At 57.1% G+C, this 21,556-nt stretch overlaps 1 protein-coding gene across 1 annotated transcript in view; it reads left to right on the top strand.

Moving 5' to 3' along the window:
- EMCN (endomucin) overlaps positions 1-20,842 on the top strand; it is a gene marked incomplete at its 3' end in the record, with an annotated part of 40,026 nt that extends 19,184 nt beyond the window's left edge. Inside the window, exons 5-14 of the mRNA XM_084251978.1 lie at positions 4,577-4,615; positions 11,322-11,408; positions 11,693-11,752; positions 12,761-12,856; positions 14,499-14,523; positions 15,443-15,504; positions 16,626-16,722; positions 18,407-18,583; positions 18,871-19,031; positions 20,823-20,842. Of these exons, the coding sequence (XP_084108104.1) occupies positions 4,577-4,615; positions 11,322-11,408; positions 11,693-11,752; positions 12,761-12,856; positions 14,499-14,523; positions 15,443-15,504; positions 16,626-16,722; positions 18,407-18,583; positions 18,871-19,031; positions 20,823-20,842 (824 nt within the window). The remainder of the gene's footprint in view (positions 1-4,576; positions 4,616-11,321; positions 11,409-11,692; positions 11,753-12,760; positions 12,857-14,498; positions 14,524-15,442; positions 15,505-16,625; positions 16,723-18,406; positions 18,584-18,870; positions 19,032-20,822) is intronic.
- Positions 20,843-21,556: the final 714 nt, after the last annotated feature.

Genomic DNA, 21,556 nt, shown 5'->3' with positions numbered 1-21,556 from the left:
ACATTTAACAAAGGAAGTATGAGATTTGTTCACTGAACTACAAAACATCTCAGTGAGACATTAAACATCTTAGTAAATGAAGACATCACATGCTTATCGGCTAGAAAACTCAATATTTTAACATCAACAATTCTAAATATTCAACGCAGCCCTTGTCAAAATATCAGCAAGTATTTTTTTTTTTTTTTTAGAAATTGATGCACTGATCCTAAAATATATATGGGCATGAAAAAGTCCTAGAATAGACAAAACAAAGCCCAACGTCGGGGGCCTCACACAAGCCAATTCCAGAACTTACTCCGAAGCTATCTCGTGAGGCTATTTCAGCAGCGGTCGCCACAGGGTGTTATTGAGATAAAGAATGTTCACAGCAGCTTTATTCCTGACCGTCAACGGCGGGAAATTGTCCTCGCAGCCATTAACTCATGCAGTGGAATAGCTGCTGGTTCCTCCACGTGGAATGCATTTTGAATATTCCAGAACATAGGAGAGCCACACATGGAAAATGCCGTTCAACTCTCTCGCTTGTTTAATAGCACGACACTGGCTGTGACGGTCAAAAACCCAGACATTAGCCCAGGAGAAGACCCTTTCCCCACACAGCGTGCCCCCCGCCGCGTGTGGAAAACACTGTCCGCACCGCCTGGGGAGGGGCACAGGCAGCAGTGTCTCCAGGTCATGGTGGTGGGACCAGGATGGACTTTGAAAAACTCTCAAGGGCATTTTCTGTGTCGAGGCGTGAATTCTAAAGCTGAGTTAACTGTGGTGATGGTTGAGCAGCTCTCTAAATGTGCTAAGAATGGCAGAGTTGCAGACTTATCACAAGTGAATTCGGTGCTAAATTTCTTTATAGCCCCTTGTCTACAAACAAAAAGAAAGAAAATGCCGGGCCGATCAAATTTCCTTTCTGGAAATCTGCACTACAAGACCCAAGTGACCAGCCGCGGGCGGGAAGGCCACAGCGTACCAGAGGGACTGGACGGCCTGCTGCCGCGGCTCTCACAGCCCCACCGGGGGTCTGCGTGGGTCAGTGCACAGCATCGCTCAGCCGCCAGCCACGTATGAAGTTGGGGTTCACAACCTGTAAACGGGGTGAATTCTCTCGCCTACGCTCCTTTTGCATCTCTTACCCAAGTGCACATGGAGCTGAGGTGGTGCCTGGAGAGTGAGCAGGACGCTCCCCGGCTGAGTGCTGCCCGCCGGGGTCCAGGCTGAAGTACAAGCCGGCGCTGCGGCTGTGCCAGGGGAGCCGGGCTGGGCTTGGAGCCGGTCCTGAGGTCAGGCGCTTGGGTTCAGGGCGGCACAGGCCTGTGCGTGCTGGGCCTCTCGCCTCTGTGCCATCTGCCCGCCTCACGCAGCCCCGAGATGGCAGCCCACGGCCCTCGCGTGGGGCTCGGGAGGATGAAACATACGAAGCTTGCAGCAGAGACTGCAGGTAAATGCTTCGCAAATGCGGCTGTCACCTTGTTAATAATGCTGGCAATCCAGGCGCCGCCGGCGGTTGTGGTTCCTGCACAAGGAAGGGGTCGGCTCGGGGAGCCTGGGCCACGGGCCACGGCTGGTGCAGGGGTCCACAGAGCAGCCCCGGGGAGACCCCGGGCGGGGGAGCCCTCGCTGGTGCACCTGCCCTAGACCGAGCCTCCGTCAGGCTTGCTCTTTGGAAACTGAATCTAGACCAGCCGCCGGCTCGGACGGTGATGACATATTCGCAGCCATCTAGTTTGAAACTTCCTCGCAGAAATCATCAAGCACATGGAAAGATGACAGACAAGAAAATGACCGCAGTCCCACGAACACCCCTCCAGCGCTGCGCCCGGCTCTCCCGCGCAAGCTGTCCCGCGCCCCCCGAAGCCGCAGTCACTGACCGCCCAGTCCCATCGTCTCTTCTGTGAGCCACGCGGCCGGAGGCGCCTCGGAACATGCCTGATTAGCTGGGCCATCACCTGGGCGATGGAGGGGCGCCTTGGGACCACGAGGCCTGAGTCACAGCCAGGGCTTGGCCAAGTCAGAAACAGCCTCCTGTCTCTTGCTCAGCCGGCGCCAGGTGTGGGCGGATGTGCAGGCGCCGGGATTGAGCAGAGCGAGTGATGTTTAAGCCAATCGGTGAAGAATTCCACGCGGGAATGACCGATGCGTTGGTTCTCTTGAGCCTGTTAATGATGTATTCTGTTCCACGTGCAACGGTTTATAAACATAAAGGCGAGCGTGTAAGAACAATATACACGTATTAATATGTGATCACTACAGATGTGTGTGTCCAAATACATACACGTGTACAGCTATTTATAAACATATGGAGCACGTACAGGCACTATCCTTTGTAAGCGAAGCATATGTAGCCGAGAATAATCGGCAGATTAGCTGTTCCATGGTCGGTTAAGCTTTCTGTGTGAAAAGTTGAGACAATTTTAGTTGTGGAAATAGGCGTATGCGAGTTTCCCAGTGCAGCTCGTGTGCGCGTCTGAAGACTCGTGCTCGCGTTGGACTCCGGCTCAGGAACGGGGGGCTGGCCAGGCCCTAGGCGAGGCGCGGCCCATCAGCTTCCACTGAGATAGCAGGTTAGCGCAGGCAGCAGCCTTGCTACGGGCCTTAGCCCTGCCTCTGGAGAACAGGCCTCGGCCTTTCCTCAAACACGTGTCTATCGTGAGAGTTCCCAGGAAAACCAGGAATAATTGCAAATGTCTTCCCTTTTCATGAATTCCCGCGATGCTAGCCACATGCCACAGCGTCGTCTGCCTGAAACTTTCATACCCACGCGTGAAAACACTGGATTGGCTTAAAAATGACATCTCGATTTCAGGGAAAAAAGGTCCATATCCTAGTATTGGTTAAATATTTATGATTTGCAGAATTTTGCCTCATCATAACAATATATTCCTTTGTTATGAAAGCCTGGGGCTCTGGAGACATTCCATTTTAGGGTTTTGAGTCGACACGTGTTATCTTATTTTCAGATTCAGCTGTGTCTTCAGGCGTGATTATTTTTCTTTTATAGAATCTGTACCTTGAAATTATTATCCATTTTTGAAGGCTGAAAAGGCCTGAAATAAAAGGTCATCAGAAGGTTTTGTCTGATGGGAGCTCAAGTTTTTCCTCCTTGGTGAGGCCCAGCAGCGGCCAGGGCGGGGCCTGACGGTAGCGGGAGGGGGACAGACTCGATTTCCTTTGTCTTCTGTTCCTCCAGCCGCTGGTAAAATATTTTAACTGCATCTTCCAAAAACGGCATTATGCCATGCTCAAAAGTATTTTCACCAGCTACCAAAAGTGGGATTAATTATCTGAGCTTTGCTCAGAGCCGTGGACGGGAAGGCAAGCGTGTGCGTTGTCACACACGGTGAGCCCTGGACTCGGCGAGCCTAGCTGACAGCCGTGCCCCCGTCTCGAGCTGATTTTCACAGAGCTGCAAGATGGGGGAAGGAACATCTCCCTCGCAGACATCGGCGAGTCATGGAGGGAGCTGGCCACAAAAGTTGCTTTCACGGTGGCAGCCATGATTCTCCAACTAGCAATTTAAACAGCACATTCCTCTTCGCTGAGCACTGAATGCAGACTGGCAGGCCGAGTCGTTGTTATTTTTATTATTGTGAAGTTCTGCTCTCACTGGTTCATCCCAGATGTTTGTACTGGAAGGCTCTGGGCGTTCACCCCCGAGTGCAGGAGCGGCGTCTGTCCCCACAGATGTGATAAAAGTGCCTTTGAGCCAGTGGAGTGGGGAGGTGGACTTGCGTGCAGGGAGCCAGTCCAGGAGGCTGGCGGGGAGCTTCCTGGGGTGTTGACATCCCGAGTTATGGATGGAGGGAGGAACCAGAGTCGCCCTGAGTTCACAGAGCAGAGACTGTGCAGGGGAGCCCAAGCAGGAGACCCACATGACCCTGCTCTACCCCCGGGAGGCCCAGCAGGATGCCAGTGGCCGAGTGGCTGGAGATGAGTAGAGGAGCAGGGCCAGGGCCTTGAGCTGGGGAGACCTGCCAGCCTCCGTCAGGAGAAGGAGAGGCCCCTGGAGCAAGCACCTTGGGATCGAGGCATGTTCAGAATATACCTGGAAGCTAAAGCTGGCAGCAGTACAGAAAAGCGAAGGCGAGAAAGGCCACCACGTTTGGTTTCACGCCTAGGGCACCCGGCGCCATCACTGGTGCAAGCTGGCAGGGGAGAGGCAGATTTAAGGGCGACCGAGGGAGTTCTGTTTGGGGCCCGTTATGTTTGAAATGCGGAGAATCCGTAGCTGCAGATATAAAGAAGGCAAATGGAGGTTTCCCAAATATGATTATGGGTCTTCTGTTTGTTTCGAAATTATTTTCTGTATTTTTCATACGGCCAGTTGTGTTGGTGCCGTGTCCACTCCAGGCTGTCGGAGTGGCCTGTGATCACTGTTCTCGCGAGTGGGCTTCCTGCAGTAAGCGCCCCTAGACTCTGTTTACCTTAAAGGAATTCCCTGAGTTTCTGTCTGAACTTCCCGGATCTCCCCCAAGTCGGTGGGGTGGGAGAGGTATCTTGCCTGGCAGAAACCCCACAAGTAAACTGACATTAACTTTTAATTTTAATAATTTTCTTTTCTCTCCTTTCCTTTCTTCTAAAGCCGAGAATCAGAGTTCGCTGGCAACAACAGGAAAGACAGGTAAGCGCGTTTTCTCTCTCTGGGAATAGCCCTAACTAGAGTCCCAAGAGTGTGGCCATGAAGAGCCACCAATTCGAAGGCAGGAGGAAGCAGTGCAGGAAATAGCATATGATCGCTAAAATGCTTGTGAGATCTTGAACTGGAAAAAAAAAGAAAAGAAAAGAAAAATAGAAAAAAAAAATCAGATTACGAGAACATTCACGAGTTTGCTGACTGCTCTCCGGCCGAGGTTGGTGGGCCAGCCCTGGGCAGTGTGTGAAGTCAGGGCAGATGGCTGGAACCCACGGTCTGGCCTGTCTCTGTGGTCAGCCAGCCGCTGCCGGGGTAAGTGTCTGTGAGCTGCCTTTTCTGCTTCCCAAGAAAGCCTGATTCTGACATCCAAAGAGATGAAGTGCTCCTGCTTTGCCATCCATTAGTTATAGATGGAACAAATTTTGGATAATGGAGCAGCAACAGTTGAAACAGATTATTGGATAAGGAAAGATGATAACACTGAATCCTGTAGTTCTGAAATCATAATTATCCGGGAAATTGTTCCATCCTGCCGGCACATATATAAATGACAAGCCTCATAGATTTTTGATCTTGATTGCCTTTGTTATAGACAAAATGAGAATGTGAAATAAATCTGGAAGACCATGAAACTTTAAAAAAAAAATGACAAAACGAAAGAAAATGTCGTGAAAATTAGGAGTGACTCCACTAACATTTCACAGCAAATGTCCTAGATCATCATCACAGTCTACCTTCTCCTTGGAATTTAAAGTAAAATTACTGTGCTTTTAACTTTTTTTTTTTAAGATTTATTTATTTATTTATACGAGCACTGGGTACAGTCAGAAGCACGGGAGGGTGAGAGGATTCACCAGAGCCAGAGCGGGGAACAGAACAGGCAGACTGACGAAGTACACTGCTGAGGGGAGCAGCGGGCGGCAGGGGAGTTCTGAGCGCCATGTGGGTCCCTCGCTGGCGGCCGGGGATCGAACCCGTGCTGCAGAGGCTGCGGGCAGCTTCGCAGCCCAGCGCTCGACTGCTGCGCCACTAGGGGAAGCCCTGTGCTTTTAACTTTAAATTATCTTCTACATAGTAGACCTCATTAATAAACAAGTCTTTTTTATTAATTATCTTTATTTCACCTCACTGCCATATTTTTTACTCTTCCTTCTCTAAAATCTCCAAACGCACTAGGGAAAGTGAAACAGAGCAGTGAGTCAGGCCAGCATGGAGCTTCTGGCTGTCTGGTCCTGCCCTGCTTCACGCCCGGCAGCCTGAGGACTCTCAGGTGGATGAGAGCTGGGAACTGCCCGACTGTCAGCTCCTCCTAAGGAGGGGTGGAAACAGTCTTGATTTTTGCTTAAAAAGAGCTGTACTAACAAAATGCCAGTTTTCTTAGATTTGAATTTTATTTATTTACTTTTTAATATTTATTTATGCATAGAAGAACCGGGGTACAGGCCAGAGTTGCGGGGGTGAGAGGACTCACCTGAGACAGAGTGGGGAGCAGAACAGGCGGATCTATTGAAATCCACTGCTGAGGGGAGCAGTGGGGAGACAGGAAGGGTCTGCTGTGCCACGTGGGTCAGCTCCCTGGCCGGGGATGGAACTCAGGCCTTCACGGTGACAGTGCTGAGGCTTAACCCCTAGGCCACCAGGAAGGCCCCCAGATTTGAATTTCAAATGATATGTATGAAAAGCCCATTTAGACTCTTTTACTTTTGAGTTATGTAAACTGGTTCTCCTAAAATAGATAACTGATAAACCCTTGATTTGAAGAGTGGACTCAAAAGAAACAACACTGATTCTGGAAGTCACGGGTAAAATGAGACTCAAACTTCAGATATACGTGTGGCTAAAACGAAGTTCAGAATCACTGAAAAAAGACTAACAAGTTTGTCAACAAGGTATCCACTGTATTTCTGTTGACAACGTATAATCATACGTTTGTTTCAATCAAAGTCTTGAATCATATGTGTTTGTTATGAAATAGTCACCCACACCGGTGAGGCCAGGACCAAAGACAAACATCTTAAAATAGCTAGTACTTCTCTCGTAGGGCGAAGTGAGGTAGGGACTCAGGCCCACAGTATGACGACAGCTCCTTCCTTTACAGAAATACGAGCTAACAGGCACCTGAGCTTTGCTACATCATGCACAGTCCTCACGTTTGCAATATTCTTTCATTCCAGCCTTCATTTTCTTGAAAAATTATGTTTCCCCCACCCACTGCGGTAGCTGTTGTTGAGGGTGGAAAGCTGATGACTGTTGCGCGTAGTGCATTTTTTTTTGAAATTCAGAGCTAGTCGGCTGTGTGCATCTGGTGAATTCTAAGCAGCTGTCTGTCGATACTGTGTCTTCCACTGCAGAATAAGGGTGGAAGAGAGGTGGCCTCAGCTAGTGGACGTGACTGGCCAAGGCCTAAAGATGTGCTCGTTCATTCCACTCGACAGCAGAGCTGTCCGTGTGGGTGGCCGTGTTGAAACGCCAAGCGTGCGTCCTGGAAGGGTGTGGGACGGTCAGACGCCGGCATCCCCTGCCATGTAGCTGGGAAGGTTCGAATCTAGCCCCCTAGACATCCAGCGTGGCGCATCGACCACCACCTGTCCAAGCCCGCCGCTGAGCGTGGCGAGTGCCCGGGGCTCCATCGGGCGGCGAGGGGCACTGGGCCGCACGCAAGTGTCCGTGACTCGCGCCAGCGTGGGCACAGCGCAGTGTGCCGCAGAAAGTCACGCTGAGGTCGGGGGAGGAGAGGGTTCCCCTTTGGCGGTGGTTGGGGTGCACACCGGTGGGGAAAGTGGTTTAAGGAAGATGAGAAAAGTCTTCATCGAAGAAGTGACCTTCGAGGTGCCAGATTCCTCTGCCGCCTTCTCCTCCTAGCCCCGGGTCCGCTAGGGGGTGGGTCCGTGGGGGTGGACGGGCAGGGGAAAGTGCTGGAGGAGCTCACCGCTGGGGTAGGCAGGCGCCAGTGCGCCCCAGCAGCCCAGCAGCGAGGCCTGCTTTCCTGTAGGCTGCTCGCCCCCCAGACAGCAGAGCCGGGAACCCGGCCTTGAGGAGGAACTTGTTGCTGTCTCTGATGAGGGACTCGGCTGTGAGGCGCGCAGACCGTGGGCCTCCCTGTCGAGAGAAGTGAGCCTGTGCCCTTAGTTTGCTGTGACCTCCAGCACGCCCAGAGCTCCCTGGAGAGTCAGGACGGTGTGTGTTTGCATGCAGACGTGCATCCTCACACGCTTTTGCATGTGACACTTGCACATTGAGATGTGTTTGTATTGACATTCCTGCAGAGATTTCTTATGAGGAGTTGGCCCCTGTATCATGGAGACTCACATGCGGCGTCTGCTCAGGGGCCGGGAAGCTGCAGCCAGGAGCGTGGGCCCGGGTGGGGGCAGCGGGCTCGGCCCAAGGGGCGCCACCCTCCGTGTCAATAGTTCTTAGTTTTTTCCTTAGAATTTTTGTTATTAAGGTAACGCTGGTTTACAACACTGTGTGTTTCAGAAGTACAGGAGCCACCTCTACAGGGGTGCCCTACCACGCACTCCCTCCAAGGGCCCCACGTTTCTCTACCTCAGTCCGCTGGGGCCCTGCCTCCCTTTCTTCTCAGCCCCCCACCTGCTCCTCCGGTAGCCTCAGCTTTACAGTCATATTTCTGGGATTGTTTTTCATTTGGCTTTGACTGACTTTTATTTCTTCATGTTCCACCTACAAGTATAATCACGTGACATTCCTCTTTCTCCTTCTGACTTACTTCTTTATCCACTCCAGTTCCACCCATGTTGTTGCGAACTGTGAGAAGCCATCTTTTTCATCGCCGAGTAGTATTCCATTGTGCATATAGACCACATCTTAATCCACTCGTCTGCCCTTGGGTACTTAGGTTGGCTCCATGATGTGGCTATTGTAAAAAGTGCTGCTGTGAACGTGGAGAGCAGAGACCCCTTTGGCACTCTTCAGGTAGACGCCTATGAGTAGACTTGCGGGGTCATAGCTTAGATCTATTGGCAATATTTTGAGAAACCTCCGTTCTGTTTTACACAACGTCGGGGCTGGCCAGTGCACATTTCTACCAACAGAGCACAAGGTCCCTTTTCTCTGCACCCTCACCAACACTTGCTGTCTGTGCGTTTCTTAATTTGGGCCATGCTCACAAGTGTGATACCGTATCCTATTGTGGTTTTGATTTGCATTTCCCTGGTGATAAGTTATGATGAACATTTTTTCCCGTGTCTGTTGGCCATCTGCATGTCTTCTTTGGAGAAGTGAATATTTAGATCTTCTCCCCATTTTTTTGACCGAGTTGTATGTTGTTGTTGAATTGTAGGAGCTCTTTTTAGATCTTGAATATCAGCCCCTTGTCCGAAGCATGACATGGCAGTGTTTTCTCCCACTCACTTGGATGTCTTTTTGTTTCACCGATAGTTTCTTTCACTGTACAAAAGCTTTTAGTTTAATGTAGTCCCACTGGTGTATATTCTCTTTTGTTTTTCTTGTCATTGGAGAAAACCCACAAACTCATTACCGAGCTGATATTGCGGAGTGTTTTATCTGTTTTCTTCAATGTATTTTATGGTCTTACATTCAAGTCTTTAATCCATTTTGAATTTTTATGTAAGGTATGAGGTGCTGGTCTAGTTTCATTCTTTGGCATGTGACTGTCCAGTTTTCCTAACACCAATTGTTGAAGAGATTTTCCTTTCTCCAGTGTATACTCTTGGCTCCTTTGTTACAGATTAACTGTCCATAGATGTGTGGGTTTATTTCTAGGCTCTCAATTCTGGTCCATTGGTCTGTGTGTTTTTATTCTAGAACCATACTGCTTAGATCTTTATAGCTTTGTTATATAGCTGGAAGTCTGAGAGTTTGACATCACCGTGATTGTTCTTGTCAGGACTGCTTTCAACATTGTTTGTTCTACTTCTTTGGAGAATGCTTTTGGAGCCTTGATGGGGGTTGAATTGAATCTGTATTTGCTTTGGGTAATGTTAATTCTTCCTATTCATTACCCAGGACTCTCTATTTTTTTGTGTCTTCTTCTATTTCCTTTAATAATCTTGTATAGTTTTCATTGTACAGGTCCTGCACCTCCTTTGTTCAGTTTACCCCTAGGTATTTCATTATTTTTTGGTGCAGTTGTAAATGGGGTTGTTCAAGGAATCAATAAATCCTTTTAAGAAGGGTTAATTCTATTGTCTACCTATGGATTATTAGCAACAACAATTGGTGTGAAAAATCAACACATCAACATGCTTTGCAGTAGGAAGAGCTCATCTGAACCAGATGGGTCATCCTCAGAGCTGAAGCTGCCTGTCAGCTTGTCTGTGAGAAGGTAAGAGGAGGGGCTGTGGAATCCCAGGTGGCTTAAGGTCATTGGTTATTCACCCAGCCAGCTTTGCCTTCACCAGCCAGCCGAGAGAGCAGTCATCCTCGCTGAAACCCCGGGATGCAAAAGCAACCAAAGGTGCCCGGGTTCCTGGCAGTTCCCACTCTTTCGTTTAATATTCCTTTTGCTCCAGCTTGGTGCACCAGCCTGACATTTCTCTTTGTTCTTACGGGCATATATCTAGCTTCCTCCCACAGCCCTCTTGCCTGGCAAGAACAGTACCGACGACAAACACTGTTCTTCCCCCACAGATGTCAGAAATGCCTGCGTGTTCGGTGCATGTTGGGCTGTGGGTGGCTCGGCGGGGGGGGAACCAAGGCAGCTCTCAGCGTGTGGGTGCAGCGTGGACCTGGGTGCACCCAGGGGCCAGGGCTGCAGGAGACGCCTCCATCAGCAGGTGGCACTCACCCCTGGCCAGTGGGCAGCATGACCCGGCTCCTGGAACTGCCACTCAGCAGGGAGACTGGACGGAGGCATGAGAAGATCACCTCTTGCAGCAGGAGAAACACGGCGCTTTCTCAAAAAAAAAAAAAAAAAAAAAAACCTCTAAATACAAATTTATTTTACCCTAGATTCACAAGAATAAGTGCTGTAAATTAGTAAGCCTATAAAACAATCATGTATTTTTATTGCAACTTACTGAGTTCTATGGATTTCGAATGCGACAAAATTTCATTTGTAGTTTTTTGTTTTACCCCTCTGTTTTCAGACAGCAAATGTTGACTTAAGCCACAAATAATCAATTTAAAAATAAGCCTCCCCTTTGTAAGGACATCCGAGCAGCAGCTTGGACAAGACACTGGTGAACCTGTCAGGCTTCAGAGCTGGCGGTGAAGGGGGCTCCTCTGTGCCCTGCCCATCTTCTTGCCAACGCTGTAACTGCAAGCTTTTTCTACACACACACACACACACACACACACACACACCAGTATACACACACACACACACACACACACACGCGGTATAAAATCTGAAGTCCTGTGCTTTGCTGCCCATTTTTAGGATATGTAGTGGCAAAAAGTCACTATGACCCAAAGTTAAGTGACATGTGGGTGCTGTTTGTACATGGGGTTCACCCCACAAGACATCACACAGTTGCCTGCAAGGAGAGACTAACCCAGGCTTTCTGAGCCAGTTCTTGAGGACACACAACGGAATCCTCTTTCCAGAAGGGAGCGCGGATCCATGAGTCAGTGTTGCACGCGTGGACACCCTCTTATTCAGTAACAAACGGTTTTCAGAGATCTTCAGAAATGCAAACTGTTTGAGTATATTTTAAAAATCCGGGAGCAGTGATTCTGTTGCAGCCTGACTCTGGACTTGTGGTCCCCACAGCCAGCACCCTGCAGCCGGGCGCGCCCACAGCCAGCACCGCCCCCGGGACGGCGGCGACAGCTCTGGACACCAGCTCACAGCCTGCAGGTACCTCCTCCCCGCGCTCGGAGAGTGGCCTTGCCTGACCCCCCACCCAGGAGACCCTGCCAATGTTGTTAACCAGCCTTATTTACTAAGGTGTAGCTGTTACATGAAAAACCGCACATCCAGAAGGGGGGTGGGCACAAGGAAGCTTCTGGAAGCTCCCCGTGAGGTGACGCCCTGGCCGCCCCCACAGACTGGCCCCATGGGGTGTGAGCCTCGGAGACCTCGGGGGAGGCCCAGGGCTGGGGGACACGCCAAGCCAAGGCACCCCTGTCTCTCTCTTGCAGTGGGGGGCACCGAGAACCCCAGCAACGCCAGCTCCTCCTCTGCGAACCCCTCGTACTCCAGTGAGTAGCCGCACCTGCTGGGGCCAGGCCCTGCCCGGGTCATCGTCCTGGCCCCGTCCTGAGCCCGCCCCGCCTCGCCCGGTGGGAAGCCTGGGTCTGCGCCAAGCCCAGCGCGGGGGAGCCCCGTGGAGATGGGAGGGGGGCCCCTTGGAACTTTCTCCAGAAGTTAAAACAGGCTTTTTAGAAACATCCCATCCTACCAAAGCATGTGCTTGGCGTGCGCACCTGCGAGGCCCGGAGGACGCGGGTTCCCTAGAGGTGGGTGTGGCCGCACTGGACTCCGGCGCCTGCCCTGGAGGGGGATGAGCTCACACGGGGGCTCCTGTGACCCGCAGCACTGACCCCACCTGGGTCAAACGCAGGGCCGTGCTGCCTGCCCCTGGCCCACCTTCCTTGCCGGCCCGACGTGCAGGGCGTGTCCCTGCCTTGTCCCTGCCGTCGCAGCTGGCCACCCGCCTGGGGTGGCCGTCAGGGAGGTGGCCAGTGTTACAGAGAAAAACAAAGAAACCCTCCTTTTAGTAAAAGCATCCAGGACTCAGCTGGCTCACTGAGCAGCCGCTGTGCGCACACACACACACACACACACGCATGGGCACGTCTCAGCTGCACGCCTGGAGGCCACGCCAACGCCAGGTCCACTTACAGCACCGAGGGGCTTGAGGCCTCCTGCAGCCTGCGCGGGCATGGCGGGTGCGCGTTCTAGAGCAGCTACTCCGTGTTTCCCCAGCAGCTTCCCCCCAAGGGCCGAGGAGGCCGGTGCACACGGCCAAGCTGCTGGCCGCCCTGCCCCCGGCCGGCCCTCCCCGCCAGGAAGAGGCCGCAGTGAACCCCTTCCCTGAGGCGGGACCTCATTCCAGAAGGGCTGCAAGACTGACACCAAGTGGACGTGTGGGATACGGCACCCGCGGGAGCCGGCCCGACACTCCCGGCTGCAGCACCATCTGACACGACAGCGCTGGGGGGGCCGCGAGCAGGGCCCCGGGCCTCTGACCCTGTCTCCCCCTCCAGGCGTGGTCCTGCCGGTGGTCATCGCCCTGATCGTGATGACTCTGTCCGTGTTCGCGCTGGTGGGCCTGTACCGCGTGTGCCGGAGGCGAGACCCGGGTAGGTGAGGTGCTGGGGTGGTGCCGCCTCTCTGAACCAGGAGCACATGCTCTGCCTCTCTTGAGGTAAACTCTGCAGGGAAGATGCTGTTCTAGAGAGAAGGACATGCCCCTCGCGTGGTCACAAGCACAGAGGGCGGAGCAGGGAGCCCGGGGCTGGCAGGTCCGGACCCCCAGATGAGGCCGATTCTTTTGAACCAGTTAGTCCACCTTAGGGTGCTTAGAGGGATCCGGCCGGAAAGGGGGTGTAAAATGGCCCGGCTGGTCTCTGGTGGGCACTTTTCCCTCCCGCCCCCACTTCCAGAGAATAAAGGGGAGTCTGGCCAAGAGTTTCCTCTGGGGGCTGATGGCAGGAAGGTGTCCCCAGCTCTTCCCTCCCGGGGAGGCCTCCCCCAGGGCTGTGCCGAGCTCTGCTGGGGAGCCCTGTCGGGTCCTGCCCTGTCGGGTCCTGCCCTGTCGGGTCCTGCCCTGTCTGGGTGCTGCCCTGTCTGGGTCCTGACCCGACAGCTCCCTCCACCTTCCCCCACGGCAGGGACTGGCGGAGAAATCCCCCTGCCCAGCCTGGCTCTTGGGGGTGGAGGAGAGAACAGTGACCTTCCCCCGGGACTCAGCGACTGGACGTCTCCATAACGTGTGAAATGCATTAAACGCGTCTCCTTAGGTCCCAGCGGGGAAATGGTGTTTTTATAAATCGGTTTAATTTCTCCCAGTTCCTACACCGCCAGCTCTGTCCTTTATGGGAAATCAAGCCCGTGGGTGTTAATGTTATATAAAATAAGTACAAATTAGTGTGAGCTTCATTTATAAAAGTGCTCTGTCCTGAGAAATGGAGAGGTTTGCACTGGGAGCGTCGCGGCGAAGCTGCTGGGAGAGTGGACGTTTCTGAAGAAAGGGGCTCTCGGGCGGGCCCGGTCGCGGGGAAGGTGCAGAACCCTCGGCACTGCGCAGGGACCCCGGAGACGCGCGGCGCGTTGTTTCCAAGCGCGGCAGAGGGACAATTAGCCACGTCTACGCCGCTGTTGTCACTTTGTTTTCCAGACTCAATTTACAGCGGTGTTGTCATTAAATTAAGCCATTACACACCCGCAGTGAATGGCTCTTCAGGCCTGTGGCTGAGGCTTCATTAGGTCCAGAACGGCCGCACCGCACGCCCCTGGAGTCAGCAGGAACCCCAGGTTTCTGCAGGAAATGGGTCTGTCTGGGGGCGCTACGGGTATCCGAGCGCTCCCCAGGGAAGCAGAACAGGGCACAGATGCCCCCAGAGTCAGCGGCCCCACCCTGGCGGCCTGTTCTGAGCGCCCACTGGACGCTGCCGGCCCCGGAGCACCTGCCGTGGCTGCCCGACGGCCAAACCAGCGGCCCCAGGGCCTTGAGCCAGCGGTCATTCGGTGCTTCGGGGAGAGTTTTGTTCAGACACTGACAGGGACTGACGTTTTCTGGTGCCCGTGGACAGGCAGTGTAGGTAACGGACGCCCACAGCGGTGCTGCCCTGGGCAGAAGCTGCCCAGAGGGGCCCGGCGAGGTCAGCCCCAGCTGTGCCCTTAAATGGGGGGGCGTGAAGCCCGTGCAGACGTGCTGGGGGGTCCTCTTGATGTCTCGTGGCCAAGGTCCTTGCACTTCTGACCACAGCGGTTCTCTCCTAGGTCCGCCGGACAGCGGGAACGACCAGTAAGTACGGCCACGTCGTTCTTCCTCCAGAAGCCCTGACCCTTCCGTTCGCACAGGCAGGCACTAACCCTCGTGTCAGAAAGCGCCAGACAGGGATTTCACCAGCCAGAAACAGTCGCTCTGGAGCCCGGATAAGGTGGTAAAAGGAGAACTCCAGAGAGGACGCGCAGAGAGGAGGGTGGAACATCACCTCGTTCTCTGCGCGGAGATTTCTTAATGTGGATTTCGGCAGTCGTTTCCCAGTGAGGCGCGCGGGTGTGTGTCACGTCTCCAGAGCGGGCGAGACGGCCAGGCCCCAGCCCCGCGACCCTGCCTGCCGGGGGGCAGGGGCGCCCTCGTGTGCAGGCCCCCCACGGGCGCAGTCCGGAGCCCCGCGGAGACGCTGTCTCGGCATCCAAGCAATTCCACGGCTAATTTCTTCCTTGGTGTAGACGCTGTCTCCGTGTTCGTCACATGGGGAGCTTTAAAACCCAGTTTCTAGGTCACCTGCCCTTCCCGGGGAGAAATAGAGGCTCCGGGGGTGCCGGGGGAAGGAGCTGGAATTTGAAGCTGTTTGGGTCCTGAGGAGGGAGAGGCGGAAGCTCGGGGCTTAACTCTGCAGCCACGACGCGCAATTCTGTCCTCCTGGGCAAGCCTCCGGGGACGGGCAGCAGCCCCGGGTGCAGCCCCGGTGCCAAGGCTGCCTGCGCCCCCACAGCCAAGGGCGGCAGCACGCGTGCGGGCGGCGATCCCCACCGCTGGGGCAGGCTGAGATTCGCGGACCTGGGTCCGAAGAGCGCGTGAAAGTCTGTGTGTCCGTGTGTCGTGTGTCCCCAGAGACACGCAAAACACCCCGCGCGCGGGTCTCCTTCCTTCTGCTCCGTCACGTTGGCTTTCGCGCACAGACAAACGCTAACGCCACGTCTTCCGTCCCGAACAGGCCGCAGTCTGAGAAAGAAAGTGTGAAGCTTCTCACTGTCAAGACAATTTCTCACGAATCTGGTAAGTTCCCAAATCGTTGATTAGATGAAAACTTGTTATTGCAAAACCTCGCTTGGAGTCTCTTCGTGTTAAACATATGAAACATAGGACTTCTGTAGACACGCGCGGAGAGGAGCTCCTGAGAAGTTAAAAATCCTCCCGTGGAGGAGAGGTGAGCCCTAGAAATGCCCCCGTGCGCCCTGGGGTACCCGGGTTTCAGAGGTGGTAAGCAGAGCCTTCCAGAGACGGGGTGGCAGGCGGCCCTCCCTGCACTGCCGAGTGCAGAGGACACGCTCAGGCCGGCACAGGGTTTAGATGGTTACCTTTGTACCAAGAGCAATGAAGAATGGGATCTCGGATACTCGTCTAAAATAAAAAGGACACATCCTGCTCTCGTTCCGAGGAGACCAAACAGCTGACACACTCACACCACAACGCAGAAAAGTGCACGGTAATGATCAGTTTTACAAAACGCTCTGTGACGCTCTACATTAAATGTCAAGTCACGGTAACCCGGGACTGTGCTCGGCAGCCCCCCAGTTGCTCCTGTACGGAATAGTCGCACAACACATGCCGTGCGACCTGACAGCTGTAGCGTGACGTGTCAAAATAACTTTTGTAAAACAAAAAGCTATAGAGGGTACCTCAACTCCAGAGCAAGGTATTAAAGGAAATTCAAACAAGAGCAGCTTACAGCAGGCACCCAGACTTCCCGAACCCCACTCATGAGCCACTTGCTTTTGTGAGACTTTCTTCTGAGACCCGACGTGCACGTCTCTGCGCCGGCCAAGGGGAGCCTTCATCCCCGGGCCGAGAGAGCTTCACAGGCCCCCGGCGCCTCCCTCACCGAGCCTGGCTGAGTATAGGCACCGCCAGGGCTAGGTCGCAGCCTGCACACAAGCCAGGTGCCCGCGGCCCTGAGTGCCCCGTCATCCTGGAGGGGCCCCGGGCCTGCCATGGCCAAAGCAGGCAGGGCAGTCACCTCCTGGCGCCCTCGCTCTCCCGGGAATGGAACAGACGCCTGCTCCCTGGGCCTCCAGCTGGGGCCTGTGCTGAGGCCTGAAGGGAGCCTCTGTCGGGGAGCCCTTGGTTCTCCTGCTGAGGAAGGGGGACCAGCTCTCCCGCCCCACCCCTTCCGGCAGGGAACCGACAGCTCGCCCTGGACTGGGAGCCACAGAGGCCTCCGCTTTGGGCTTGCCGATTTCATGGAGGAGTCTTTAAGGCCCGGGACAAGTCTGCGTAAGGGACACTTGTATCATGTGTGCTGTGTCGTGTCACGAGCTTATGGGTCTCCTGTGGCATCCCCTGGAGAAGCAGAGCAGCACCTGGCAGCACCTAGAACACGACACAGCATCACCCAGAGAGCCCGCCCCCGAGCCCGCCCCCAGAGCCTGCGCGGGGTGCACGCGTGCGGGCAGTGGGGAGACGTCCCTGGCCAGGCGTCCTGTGCTTCAGAAGCGGTTTTTCAGGTCATAGGCCTAAGGAAGAAATAGTGCGAAAGCAATGAGGTCTGCTCCCTGGTACTTTATGGCTGCCAGTCTCGCTCCAGGAGCCTCACCTCTGTGGTAAAACCACCTCTCACGAGTCCAGCCAGCGGATCAGCATGGGGTGTAGCTCGTGACAGGGCAACAGGAGAATCGGCGGCGCACGCTGGGTTCCAGCAGTCAGAATTAATCATGTAAATGTGAAAATACGCTTATTTGTATACAACCATGCGCACCATACTCAGCAAAGGTTAGATCACTGTCATTATTTTCATTGAAACGGCTCTTGCATGTGTTCCCGCGCTGTAACTAGACCTAACCTGGGGGGGCTGGTGTGCGTTCACGGAGCTCGCCAGCTCCGCACTGTCTTCTGTGTGGGGGCTTAAAAGCGATTTTCAGAGTGCAGCGAGCCCACGGACTGTGCGATCCACCGCTCAGCACTGAGGATGGTTGCCTTCACACCTGAGCCTCACCGTGTATATTAACGTGTGTGCGTGGGCGACAGAGTGCAGCTTGCACTACGGGTCCATGAAGGGTGATTACCGTGGCCAGCACGTCAGCTCACACGCTCTGGTCTTCACGCTCAAGTCATGTGCTCTTTGGGAGGTCGTGCCGGCTCTGCAGGGCCGTGGGAACAGCAGGAGCTCACTGAGGGCTTCCTGGCCCGTCTCTGCGCCGCCCTGCCTCGCCATGGGCTGCGGGCGGAGCTCGGGGCTGCGTGGGGTCGGGGGGGCTGTGCCGCGCTCCTGGAGCCAGAACCTGCACGCCGGCGGGTCTGGGTCTGCGCTGCTGGTCCCCGGCCGTGTGTGATCTCCATGACTGTGCGTGCGGCGAATGGGGGTTCGGGGAGACAGGCCGGCTCTGACTGACACGTGGACGCAGAACAGTGGCGTCATCTCAGAGAGGACATGCTGGCCGGCGCGCGAGCTTCCCTGAAAGACTGAGCAACAGGAAACGGACCGTGAGCCCCAGGGCCTGGGTAGAGGCTGGGTGCCCCTCACCTCCCCACCCCGCCAGGCTCACAGCCCCGGCACGCCACCAAGATGCTGGAAATTCCTTTCCACAAAACTCACGGAACAACTTGCCCCAGAATGTCCCGGAAAAGGCAGCACTTGGGGTGCACGACATGCGCGGGCCAGCAGAGCCGCTCACAGGGCAGGCGGGCAGCGCTGGGCCCACGGCACCTTTACGGTCACCCCGCCTGGCTCCCCACCCAGGGCGATGGCCGTGCCGCCCTCCCCACCGGGGTGCAAATAGCCGCGGCTGCCCAGTGCTCACAGGCCTCGCAGAGCAACTTCCAGGCACAACCAGGAGGCAAACTGTGCCTCTAGGGACGCTTTTGCAGGGAGCCTGGGCTTTCCTCGACAGGCGGAGAGCGGGAAACCCGGTTTTCGCCCGTTCACCCCGAGCTCATGAACGCACACGCGTCTCTGTTCCAGGTGGGCGTCCTGTGCGCGGGACCAGCAGGACCTGACGCGGGAGGCCCCGGCAGTGAGCACGTACGTGTCCGTCCCTTCCGCGGGGCGCTCGGGCATCCGTCCTGGGCTGCGCGTCGGTCTCGGGAGACGCTCACGAGCTAAAGAGCCAGGGCGTGCCAGCGGCGCCGGGGTTGCCAGGTCCGTGGACAGACACTGAGGGTCCCGAGCGCCTCCCTGCGCCCCTCCCCGGGTGCCCTCGCCCACCTGGGCAGGACCCGCCGCAGTAGCTGGACGGCCCTGCGGCTGACAGGCGGGGCCACAGGCCAGTGCCCACGTGTGCAGGGCGTTGCCAGGAGGGTCTGCACAGCAGCCACCTTGCACGTGGGTGTCGCGTCCCCACAGCCTTGGGACGGGGCCTGAGAAGCCAGGAGGGCCCAGGCCTCCCCCGTGGTTCTGTCCCCGGATGCACTGTCCCTTCGGGGCAGGGCTCACTCACAGCACTCGCACAGGCCACATCATGGTACCCTGGTGGGCGCCGAGGCCCCGGCCACACAGGCCTGGTTGTGGGTGTGTAGCAGCCAGCGACAGCCCCGAGCTCCCAGCGGGGCCGAGGCGAACGATGATCTCCTGGTCATGACCGTGACCGGTGAGCAACTGAGGCCTCAAACTGTCGCAAAGACGCGGCGTCGCGACCAGGCCGGATTGCAGCCAGCCCCGTGCCAGCCTCTGCTCGGCTCAGGGAGCCCGGCCAGTCTCAGCGGCGTGAGCCCTCAGCCAGGGCCGACCCTTGGATCACGCGGCCTCACGCTCAGGGTTTGCTGGTGTTTGGGCTCTGCCTGACGGGGCTGGGGTGGCTCTGGAGGCGGGGCCATCACTGCGTCCGTGTCCCCACCCAGCCGTGGGCCGGCGTGGGCCCTCGCCTGCTCTGCCACGGCTCACCTCGCCGCTGCCGTTCTCCAGACATCACCCGGATCATCCCAGAGCGAGCTGTGAACTCCCGCAGAGGCGCGCGTGCTTTTCTTTTTCTTGTGTGTTAAAATGAAACACTAGAGGCTTGGAAGAAGACCTCACGAGTAGAGGGGACTTTCAGATCCTAGCCTGTGGCCCTGAAGAAATCCCTTGATAAGCTTGGCGGGATGTGATGGCCGTTCCCCCGAGGCCGCTGTGTGTGGCGGGAGGCGCGGGGCCGTCACGGCAGTGACACTTGCTCTCCGTAAGCACCGCTCACGTAGAACCCGTTGGGGCTGTGAGGGGGTCGTGGTCAGAACGTTCCGTGTCGCCATTCTGGACGCCGACAACCCCCTTCGAGAGAGTCTCACGCCGGGAAGGCAGCGTGTGCTGACCTGGGCTGGCGTCCACACCGGAACTGTCGGCCCTGGGGAAAGTCGCTGCCCGGCCGAGAGCCGCTTATGGAGAAACGTGCCTTGATGGCACCCAGGCGGCTCCCATCAAGGTGGTTATCTTGGACACAGTGGCCCATGCCACTGTCAAGGAGAGTGCCAGCCTGTGTACCCAGACGCAGGTGCTCACCTGGCTCACCTGGCCACCTGGCTCACCTGGATCACCTGGATCACCTGGTGCACCTGGCCACCTGGCCATCTGGCTCACCTGGCCACCTGGCCGTCCCTGGGCAGCTCAGCCACCCCGGCCAGTGGGTAGCAGCGGGACTCCCCTCCAGGTCCAGGCGTGGGGGCCTGCGCGGTCTGTGTTCAGGCCTGCAGAGTGGGGGCGACGACAGTGAGGCTTCCTCCTGGCAGGGGCGCAGCTCCCAGAGAGGACACCTGTGCCGGGGAAGGTTACCTGGGCCAGGACGGTGTGCAGGCGACACAGAGAGCCGGGCTGTGCTGGCCAGGGCGGCGGCCAGGCTGGTGCAGAGACGGGGAGCCCTGGCAGCCCAGCCTGGCACCTGCAACTTCCTGTTCTCGTGCTTGGTGCCTTAAAACTGTGGTTTATGCTGGTTTTCCATCCACACGTGCCCCCCACACCCCCCCAGCAGAGCCTGGCGAGCCCGGGTGAGGGGTGCTGGGCCAGGGCGGGGAGCAGAGGCCCCAGCCAGTCGGACAGGGCTTCCCGGGCAGAACCAGACCCCTGCGCGCCGCATGGACGGGCCCCTCGGCTCTCCGGAGCCCCGCAGTCGGGCACCCTCAGCCGCAGGCGTGGAGGGCGCGGGGGTCAGTCCAGACTCGGGGGCTGTGCAGCGTCGCAGTCCTGCCGGGCCACACCCCCAGCCCACAGCGCAGGGCCCGGCAGCCGCGGGCCAGGAGGCCCCCCGGGCGCCCTCGCTGCCGGGACAACCTTGCCGGGGAGGCGCAGGCGGGGTTCAAGCCCCGGGGGCAGGCACGTTCCGCAGGGCCGGCGCAGGGGCGCGTGCCGGGGCCGCGGGAGGGCGTGGGCGCCTGGCGCTGACCGGCCCTGAGTGTCCCTTTGTCTCCCGCAGGCCTCGCCTTCGGCTGCTAGCGCCGCCGGGACGGAGGAGCCGCGTGGAGCGCGCGAGGGCGGCAGCTCGGACCAGCCCCGGCGGCGCCCCGGCGCGGGCACGGGAGGGGCGCGGGGCCCGGTCAGCGCGCAGGGCCCCCCCCCCTCCCTCCACCCCCACCCCGACCCCCCCCCCCCCCCGGCTCTGTATTTATTGCTCCCGCTGGAGCCGCCCGCGCGCGGTGGCCGGGGCCGCCTCTGCACATAAGCGCGTCGCTCGCGGCCTCGCGTGTCCCTCGCGGCGCGCCCCGGGCGGCGTCCAGGGGCCGAGCGGGGTGTCCACGCGCCCGGGGCGGGGGGCCGCGTGGGGGGCACGGGAGCGGCCAGCGCGGCGGGGCTGGGCCAGCACCCGACGTGGACAGTGAACCCCGCCAGCTGCTCGGAGCCCGCGGGGGGCCGCCCGGGGAGGCCGCGAGCCCCGCGGCCACAGGAGCCGGGCGGGCCGGGCCGGCGCTCGGGGCTCCAGGCGGGCGGCGGGGACCGGCCCGAGCGCGCCCAGGGTCTCCGCCTCCCCGACTGTGGCCCGGGCGCGCACGACGGGAGGGTCTCCCCGAAACCGTGAGCTCGGGGCTCCCCGCGGCGCACCCCGCACCTCCCCGCGGGGCCTGCCGCACGCGCCCTGGGCTGCGCGGGGGCCGGGCGCCTCCCCAGCTCTGTCCGCGCGGGCCGGGTGACCCCCCCACTCTGGCCTGCACC

This window comes from Talpa europaea (genome assembly GCF_964194135.1).
Source record: "Talpa europaea genome assembly, chromosome: 13".
Lineage (NCBI taxonomy): Eukaryota > Metazoa > Chordata > Mammalia > Eulipotyphla > Talpidae > Talpa > Talpa europaea.
Note: the sequence above shows the minus strand (reverse complement) of the source record. Positions and strands in the feature narration are given on the sequence as shown.